Below are 10,385 nucleotides of genomic sequence, written 5' to 3'. Positions count from 1 at the left end.
ACTGATAGATAGAGTGCCTGAAGAACTATGGACAGAGGTTCATACCACTGAACAGGAGGTGGTGACTAAAACCATGCCCAAGAAAAGGAAATGTAAGAAGGCAAAGCAGTTATCTAAGGAGGGGTTAAAATAGCTGAGAAAGGAAGAGAAGCAAAAGGCAAAGTCGAAAGGGAAAGATATTCTCAACTGAATGCAGAGTTCCAAAGAATATCAAGGAGAGATAAGAAAGCCTTTGCAAGTGAACAATTCAAAGAAATAGAGGAATGCAATAGAATGGGAAAGACTGGAGATTGTTTTTTAAGAAAACTGGAGATACCAAGGGAATATTTCATGCAAAGATGGACACAATGAAGAATAAAAACTTCAAGGACCTAACAGAAGCAGGAGAGGTTAAGAAAAGGTGAAAATGATACACAGAACTGTATGACCAGTTCTTAATGACCCAGATAGCCACGATGGTGTGGTCACTCACCTAGAGGTAGCCATCCTAGAGTGTGAAGTTTAGTAGGCCTTAGGGGATCTTCCTGACCCAGGAATTGAACCTGGGTATCCCTCACTGCAGGCAGATGCTTTACCCTCTGAACCACCAGGGAAGCCCTAGGAAGCATTACTATGAACAAATTTAGTGGAGGTGATAGAATTCCAGCTGAGCTATTTCAAATCTTTAAAGATGACACTGTTAAAATGCTGCATTCATTACACCAGCAAATTTGAAAAACTCAGCAGTGGCCACAAGACTGGAAAAGATCAGTTTTCATTCCAATTCCAAAGAAAGGCAGAAACAACAGTTAGAACCTGACATGGGACAACGGACTGGTTCAAAAATTGGGAAAAGAGCACTCAAAGGCTGTATATTGTCACTCTGCTTAGTTAACTTATATGCAGTGTATATCATGTGATATGATGGACTGGATGAATCACGAGGTGGAGGCAAGATTGCCAGGAAAAATATCAACAACCTCAGATGTGCAAATGATACTACTTTAATGGGAGACAATGAAGAGGAACTTTCTAAGGTGAGAGAGGAGAGTTAAAAGCTTGCTTAAAATTCAACGTTTAAAAAATGAAGATCATTGCATCAGGTCCTATCACCCTATGGCAAATAGATGGAGAAAATGTAGAAACGGTGTCAGATTTCATTTTCTTGGTCTCCAAAATCAATGCAGGTGGTGACTGAAGCCATGAAATTAAAAAAAAAAAAAAAAACTCTTGCTCCTTGGAAGAATGGCTATGACAAACCTAGAGAGTATATTAAAAAGCAGAGACATCACTTTGCCAACAAAGGTTCATATAGTCAAAGCTATGATTTTTCCAGTAGGCATATATGGATGTGGGAGTTAGACTATAAAGAAGACTGAGCACCGAAGAATTGATGCTTTCAAACTGTGGTGGTGGAGAAGAGTCTTAAGAGTCCTTTGGAAAGCAAGGAGATCAATCCTGAAGGAAATCAATTCTGAATATTCTTTGGAAGGACTGATGCTGGCATTGAAGCTCTAATACTTTGGCCACCTGATATGAAGAGCTGACGCATTGGAAAGACTGATGTTGGGAAAGATTGAGGGCAAGAGGAGAAGGAGGTGACAGAGGATGAGATGGGTGACATCACTGACTCGGTGGACATGAATTTGAGCAAAGTCTGGGAGATAGTGAAGGGCAGGTAAGCCTGGCTTATTGAAGTTCATGAGGTTTCAAAGATTTGGACAAGACTTAGCGACTGAACAACACCAATAAAAAGTCATGATGTGCTCACTAGGACATGTGTGCCTTGCACATTATTTCTTCTTCCTCAAATACCCTTCTCTCTTCTGCCCACTTTCCCCTGTCTAACTTCTCCTTTTAATACTCAGGTTAGACATCATCTTTCCTGAGAGTGTCCAGTTTAGAAATAACCTCCTTTGGGAAGCTTTCTCAGAGACTTCCCAAGATTGTGTTAGATCCTGTTCACTTGATATTCTGGAAACAGGCATTTATCCCATATAATGCTGTTCTTTTCAGATTGAAGTTTTACTTGTTCGCCTTTCACAACATTATCTAAAGTCATCAAGGGACTCTGTCTTGTTCTCAGTTAAGCCCATAACATTTAGAGTACTGAAATAAATAAGTATGATATGAATGACTGATTATTTTTTTAGCCATTGCAGTCTTCCTACTTCTTGACACCAGTGGGCTAAGCCTTTAAGTTCATTCACTTTTGTTTTGTATCCTTAATGGAATACATTTCCAGTTTAGAATTTTATCATGGGAAAAAGTACTAGTATTTTAAGAACAATTACCAACAATAACTGACATTTAAAAAATGATTATAGACTGTAGGTGTTCACATACATATTATCTGAAAATTATTCATGAACTTTTCTTATCAGAACTATAAATAACTAGAAAAAAATTACAATGGGTATTTTGCCCAGGAATTACTTTTATTTTTAACAGATTGATTTTTTTCTTTTTTGCTTCTATTTGCATAACTGTCAATCCTCTTCCTTTCAATAAATATTTGTTGACTACTCATACTCTAAAGGCACATTGCTGGGCAGAGATTGTACAAATCAACAAAATGGTATTTGGTAGCACTGACTGCTTTCTTACAGTGAGCAAATCTCCCTCAGAGTGAGGACAATGTTCAGATATCTGTGTCCCTTGTCTGTCAGCTGAGACTGTCCAATGAGTTGAAGAGCTCCATATGCTCAACACTGTCCTTTCATTACTTTCTTCTTTTTCTGCCACAGGTCAGGACCTCAGTTCTCTGTGCTGAGATAGATTAGAACTGGAGTATCCAGAAGCTCAGGAGAGGATTGTATTTTCCCTCTTTTTGCAATTGTCAATTGAGATGTTCTAGTTGTATAAATTAGAATCCTAAACATAGGTATTATTGCAGTCAAGTCCACTTTATGCACTGTCCCTAGTATTGCTTCCCAGGTGGTGCTATTGGTAAAGAACATGCCTGCTAATGCAGGAGACATGAGAGACATGGGTTCCATCCCTAGGTTGAGAATATTCCCTGGGGAAGGAACCGGGATACCCAATCCAGTATTCATGCCTGAGAAATCCCATGGACAGAGGAGTCTGGCTACAGTCCACGGGGTCACACAGAGTTGGACATGACTGAAATGACTTAGCACACACAATATTGCTTCAGTGATGCTACTTCATAGGCAAGATTATGCCTGGTGTCTATGTAAAACACATGCAGAGCATTCAAAATGACAAAGCTTTGGATTTTATTTTTAATACATGTATTCAACACAATTGTTTTAAAAGAAGACTTTCTTTTTCCTTTTCCTTTTAACTACCATTGATGGAAGCATAACTGCCAAGAAAACCTTTTTTTAATTTTAATTTTTATTTTAATAGGGTCAAGGCATCTAAACAGTCAAGTAATGCAAACTGCTTCCTTCCTTGTAGCTGAAATTGCTTTGTTGCTTTAAGTTTCCCAATCCAAATTAATGAACAATTTTCTCTGTAGTATAAGAATGGATTTGGCAATGCAAAGATCAGAGCAATCTTCTTCATTAAATTGGGCAAAGAAAACTCACTGGTCCTCAAACTGTTAAACGGATATTAGGGCTTTTAATGAATGGAACATTTATTTTTGTGCCAGCTCAACTAGCAACATTGACATGATTAGCATACATTTTGGCAACCATTCTAGCACAAGGTGTTAGTAAAAAGAGACTTTTCTCTTTGAGCTTAATTTACTTCTCTTGTTATAAATGTTTTTAGTGTGAATGAAATGTTTTTGTAAAGGAAATCCTGGCACAAGGAGTTATCGAAATATGTTCTTTTATTAATGTTAAACGCATTTTTTAATGCTAGAGATGAAATCCATGTCCTCAAACACATGAACCTCTTCAAATTCAGAAGTGAATAAAGTATTTTGTAATTTATACTGATAATTCAATCATTGCAATTGTGGAGGACTTTTTTTTTTTCTTTTAACGGTGCTAGTTGTTTCACATGAAGTTCCTTCATATAAAAAAGAGAAATAGATATAAAAATAACTGGTGGAGAATGGTTTCCTCCTTTGCCCTATATTAATTACAAATGAAGTTTGGAGGGCTATATCAATTATGATTGAAAAGTTTGGGGAGGTAAATGATCTTCGTTTCTTAGCTCAGGTGGCTCTCAAACAAAAGGAATTTCTAATAAAAGTATATTTCCCTTTTGCAGCAAGCACTACTGTTTCATATCTTATTATCTTACTTATTTAATTGTCAAATTAAAAATAAGAAAATGAGTTAATACATATTCAAAAGATCTTAAGTTTTTGTATTCAATTATTTTTTTGCAACGTTTTATTTTAAATTTGAAGTTTATAACAGAGTCAATAGAGGGTTTGCAATTAAAATGAATGTTTATAATTGTTTCTAAGTCATAGTAAATAAATATGCATGCACACATGCATGGCTATAAATTTTCATATGAACTATCAAGTACATAACCATAGTCTTTGTCTATGATATACACACACACACAAACACACATATATATATGTCTATAATTACACATATGTTTAATAATTTACCCAATGTTTATTTAAGTAATAAATTAGTAGAATGTAAATTTTAGCATAACATAATATTTACTATTTACTCACATTGATCTTTAAAAGCAGATGAATGCCATTAACGGGCACTTCAGTAAAACAACAAACCCATGTATATAAAACAGTAAAAATGAGAAAATTATGAAAATATATACCTTTAATTTGCAGACATATAAACACTTTTGGTACAGTACAAACACACGATGCCAAAAAGTAGAATGATCCAGTTTAAGCTAACAAATTCATTGTTTACACAGATAATTTTGCTATAGCTCTCATATAAAATAAAATTTCCAGCTCACACAATGAAGTGAGGGTGATCAATCACTGATAAACCAGCTTGCTTCACTGCAAAGCATTTAGTAAAAGCTAAATTATCAAAGAGGTCTGCTGCTGGGCTTACAAATAAACTCTTGGAACTAATCCAAAGGCAAAGAAAGGAAGCCAGAAATGGTAGCCAACAAACCTAAACAACAACAAAACGATAAGTAGAACTCTCATAGAAAAGGTCCTGCTAAAACAGCAGATAGTGTCCACCAGCTTCTAGAATAATTTTAAGATTTCTTTTTTTTTTTATGTAACACTTGAATTTAAGTATATAAGATCTAATACAAAGCCCAAATATAAAGTACTACTGATGAGTTGTGAAAGCATCAAAATGTCATAAACACCTATTAAGCAACTAAGGATTGAAACATATCTTTGCTTCTGGTTGATTTTCTTGGACATAACTTCTAGTTACATTTTCTGTAAGAAAGAATTTCCTGTGTTAACAGTAAATGCAGTGGTAAAGCAAATAGAAAGCCACAAGAGTACACAGAAAGTGAATTATTCTTCAGCACATCAGATCTTTAACACATGGCAAAATATTTATCCTTGCTAAAAAAGAACTGTGCTTCTTCACAGATGCCTTCTTTTCCAAATTAAAGATACCTTCTCTTTCAAATTATACAAGATGCATTTGTGAGGTAATAAACATTCTGTTTACAAATGCATTTATTTTATTTTTAATCATATATTTAAGTAGGGTGAAGTCCCATTTAATCTCATCTTTGTTTAATGTTAAAAACAATATATTTAAAATAGACTCTTTCATTAATTTCATGTACAACTGTCATGTACAATACCTTAAAACAGTTCCCTGCAAAGGAGTAGTCGAAGCCCTCTTGTGGTTAAAGGACTTTTTAGACAAAAAATGCAACGTACATTTTCTTACCTTACTCCTAGGTTTTAACAATCATCTGCTTGGTGTATGAAAGCTACTAATCATGTCCAAGATTTTCTAAATAACAGCTCCATAACTGTTAGTAACAATTTCATTTAAAAATTTCTGTACACATATTATAACTTCTGATTTTGAATTTAAAAAACCTGTAAACAGCTATTTACAATATAGTACAAGTTATAAATTAGATGTCCTTTATTTGAACTGCCATCCACATTCTTGTTTTGGTGGTGAGAAATCCCCAAAATCAGTTGAAAATATCTCTACTATTCCACAGCAAAAAAAAAAAAAAAAATCAAATATTAGAAATATCTATTGGTTTCCTCTCTCTCATATGCAAGTCAATTTTTCCTTTTAATGGAGTTTGTACTTCCAAATTTTCATTCTCCCTATGGTGTTTCTTTTCTCTCCTTAAACAGATATATATGCCCATCCCTGTTAAGAATGTGATAGAACTCAAGCTTATTACAGATAGAGCTATTAATGTGGGCATACAGGACACGGATTCACCTTTCCTTTGAGTTGGTTCTATTGAAATCTGTGGTTCTTTCTCTTCTATGCTAATTTCTGGTTCCTTTCTTAAAAGATTCTCAATGTAGCTCTCATTACTGACAGTGTCATTGACAAATAGATTCACCATGACTGTGGAATGGAGAGGTTCTGGATAACCATGATCACTCACTTTCACCAATAAACGATGGAGCCCATAATCTGTCTGCAGCAATGCCTCCTCCAAAGTAATGTTGCCAGTTTTAGGGTCAATCCTAAAGGATTCAGGCCTAGGCCCTCTTCTCCCTATGATGCTATAGGCTATGACAGCATTCATGCCTGTGTCTTTGTCAACTGCGTAGACCTCTGTAACTAGTGAGCCAGGGAGAGTAGAAGGCAACACCAACAAGTAAGACATGTTAGACTGAGGAAATAAAACGAGAGGCGGGTTGTCGTTAATATCTAGAAGGAGAATTGTGATTTTTGCAGTAGAGGAGAGGGGAGGCATACCCCCATCGATGGCTTCAACCCACAAAGTATAGGAGCTTTGCTGCTCTCTGTCCAAAGAGACTTTAGCTCTCAGCAGGCCCTTTCCAGTGTCTATGACAAAAATATCACTCTGGTTCACCACGGAGAGAGCAACCCATCCATTTTGCCCAGTATCGGCGTCTGTGACACTAATCACTCCAATTTCACCATATCCTGGAAAATTTTCTGGCACAAAGAAGCTGAAGTCCTTGTTGATGAACCTAGGGCTGTTGTCATTTTTATCCAACACTGTGATAATAACAGTAGCTACTGATTCTTGGGGTGGCTTCCCAGAGTCAACAGCTCTCACTGTGTACCTATACGTTTCTTTCTCCTCTCGATCCAGCTGAGTAGAAACTGTCAGAATTCCTGTGACACTGTCTAAGGAAAAATATGATGGAGCATCAGGTCCCAGAAAATATGAAACTTGGCCCCTCTCTCCACTGTCAGCATCTGTAGCATCTAGCTTAGTCAAAAAGGCATTGGGTGCATTATTTTCTTCAATGGTTAGTTCTACCAAGGGTTGAAGGAAAACAGGAGCATTATCATTGTCATCTAAAAGTTGCACTTTAATCATTTTTTTAACTTGAAATCCCTCAGAGTTCCAAGCTACTATGGCTATTTCATAGAATTGCTGTAGCTCATAATCCATAGGTTTTGTCGTTTCTAGAAGATACTCATTACTAAATGGTTTGTAGGGCAATAACCTAAATGGTCCTTCACTTTCCAGATAGCAGTTTACCTTGTATTTACCTTCTGGATCTCTTATGGTAAAGAATGCAATTGGGGTGTTAATAGGTTCCAATTCTTTCAGGTAAATAATACCATCTATCTCATTCGCTATATAACGAGGGATGATTTCAGGTGGCCTGAAAATGACTCTGATAATAGTCACCAGGGCAGTGATCACAGCAGGGATGCAGCCTGGTCCATTAGCAAGGATGGTGAGCTTGTGTGTTTGCAGAACACTTCCTCCAATCTTACTGAAAAGTTTAATGACCCCGGTGTTTTCATTCAAATGGAATAAATCCTTGGATGCTTGTGGAACTTTCTGACTGTAAGAGTAGGTGATCTGAGCATTGTTTCCCAAGTCTCTGTCCACAGCCTGAACAGCTGCAATTGGTGTGCCCACAGTAGCATTCCCATACACGGTGATGTTGATTTGTGAGTCTGTGAAGAGTGGGCAATTGTCATTAATGTCACTTATGCCAATGGTGAGGGTGGCACTGCCTATCAGTGGTGGGGACCCACCATCCTCAGCTATGATGATGCTCACATACTGGTCCTGGGTCTCTCTGTCCAACAGTCCCATGACAATTAGGTAGGGGGTGCGCTCCCCATTCTCATTCTCCTCCACATCCAGGGTGAACATATGATGGTAGTCCAGCAAGCGGTAGGTCTGAACACCATTAGTGCCCATATCTGGGTCCACGGCAGGATGCTCTATGGCCAGCCGGGTGTTTACAGGTGCATTTTCTGGGACCCAAACTGATATTTGGGAAATAGGAAACCGCGGGGCATTGTCATTGATGTCCCGGATAGCGATTTTTACCTTCACAAACCTAAAGTATTCCTGAGGCAGGACTAGGACATCCAGAAGCAAAAGACAAGAGTCAGCCGAAGGCGAAGAGGAGATGGAAATGCTGCCCCCCCAGGCAGTCCCTCTGCCTCCTTCAAGACACAAGGCCTCACGGTCGATCTCCTGGGCAGAAGTGTGTAGCTCCCCTGAGCGGTTGTCGAGGGTCACGTACTGGCCACTCAGCCCCTGGGAGGCCAGGCTGAAGGAGAGAGGAGGGTTCCTCTCGGCGACGCTGTGCTGAGGCGACTGAGACTGCAGGTCCTGCCCCCCGGCGCTAGGCAGCAGCCGCAGGTCCTCCGCCAGGCTGCCGATGAGCACCCCCGCCGGTAGCCCCTCGTTCAGGCTGTACAGAATCTCCGTGGCCCGGCTGTAACTCGCCAGACAGTTGAACGGTCTCACGAAGAGGAAAAACAGAAGCAGATGCTGAATGGGGCGGAAGGGGGGTGGGCGGGGGTGGGGGGAGAGAAGGCTTGTTACAAACACGCAGAATCACAAAACCTGGAGTCAGAACGCGTGCTCCTTCCGGCTCCATCCCCACTCTCAAAGGCAAAGGCTCCAGTCAAAACAGGGTTAAGAGGAAACTTGCTGCAAGGGAGAGATCTGCGCGGCAAAGCTGTGCCCAAAACTTATTTTCTGTTTACTTTCTGCACCGCAACCCCACCCCGGCTCTCGCCGGGTTCCACATCACCCTCACTCAGTAAACGTTCAGAATCCCAAACTATCACGCACCCCGGGAAGTATGGTGGAGGGACTGCACCGTGCGGCAGGGTAGGTCACAGGGAGAGAGGGGGCTGGTAGTGGAGGGGACCGAGAAGTGGGCTCTTTATTTTTTCCCACTGAAATATTTCTACAGCCAAGGTCCCAGGAACGCGAAATGTCTTGCATTCCTTGCTATGAGACCGATAACAACAACAACAAGAACAACAATAAAAACATAGAAACTCTAGCCCCTCGGGCTCCCTACTCTATTAAATAAACGCTTTAGGTCTGAAGAATTGATCTTCGTTTTAACACGTACCTAAAATCAAATCGAAAAGATCTGGATTTCCACCCCATGATAAGCTCTCACTAATCCCCCTCCCTAGGGAAAGAGTAGCAAACGCGGAAAATGAAACGCAAAAACAATTCGTCAGTTGCAGTAGACAGTCAAAGCCAGATGCCGGCCGCAGAAACCGCTCTATCTTAAAGCCATATGAGCACACCCTAACCCCTTTCACCTCGTCTCCTTCCATTCGTGCTTCAGAAACTTCTCATTATCCAAGGACTTGCCTATTCCTTGCTAAAATGAAGAGACATTATCCTAAACTCCCTTTCTCTCCCCTCAACCTTCCCGTGAAGTTTGGAATAAGGTAAAAAGGTTTGAAAAACATGAAGGAGTAGGAACCCCACCACGGTGCTGCACCCTGTCAGGGCCGCGGGACTCCTGGACCTCAACCCTTACCGGCAGGTTTCCGTGGCTGGCGCTGCTGCTAGGACGACTGAGACTCCCCATATCCGGGCGCGGGCGCCAGGTCGCCCGACTCCAGCTCACTGCCCCGGCCCGCAAGCCGCACGCATCCCCGCCGCCTCGCATTCCCCGGGAGGCTGCGGGCTGCGCGGCGGCGCAGGAGGGCGGCAGAGGACACTCCCTCTCTGGGCATGCAAATCGCGGGGGGAACTTCAGCCAGTAGTCCCCGGCTTGTCAATCAAGGACAGCAGCTCCTGGAGGCCAGAAAGGCGTGCGGGCGCTGGGGCACGGTTGTGATTTCCTGCTCCGGACGTGGGCACGTCCAGACCCGGCCTGAGGAGCCGGAGCTGGGACTTGCCTCGGAAGACCGCGGCTAGGCTCCACCTGGTCCGGCTCCAGACGCGTGTCCCCGGCCTCTCTCCTCGCAGCACCATTCAGGACCCAAGTCCACAGGTTGAAATAAATAAATAACTCAGCATTTATATCCGAATAGAGCATAGGGAGTAAATAAGTATGCATTCACATCCGAATGGAGAATAAGTATGCATTTATATCCGAACAGCAAGTACGCGCT

The 10,385-nt window shown here is 40.7% G+C and overlaps 1 protein-coding gene across 1 annotated transcript; it reads right to left on the bottom strand.

Moving 5' to 3' along the window:
• Positions 1 to 6,063: 6,063 nt before the first annotated feature.
• On the bottom strand, positions 6,064 to 9,937 carry PCDH20 (protocadherin 20). The gene is made up of 2 exons (XM_052650346.1): positions 9,806 to 9,937; positions 6,064 to 8,787 (listed from the first exon to the last, which is right to left on the bottom strand). Exons 1-2 carry the CDS (start codon positions 9,935 to 9,937, stop codon positions 6,064 to 6,066), a joined length of 2,856 nt encoding a protein of 951 aa, XP_052506306.1.
• Positions 9,938 to 10,385: the final 448 nt, after the last annotated feature.

Source organism: Budorcas taxicolor, chromosome 12 (assembly GCF_023091745.1).
Source record: "Budorcas taxicolor isolate Tak-1 chromosome 12, Takin1.1, whole genome shotgun sequence".
NCBI classification, from domain to species: domain Eukaryota; kingdom Metazoa; phylum Chordata; class Mammalia; order Artiodactyla; family Bovidae; genus Budorcas; species Budorcas taxicolor.
This window is presented reverse-complemented; position numbering and strand designations above follow the sequence as displayed.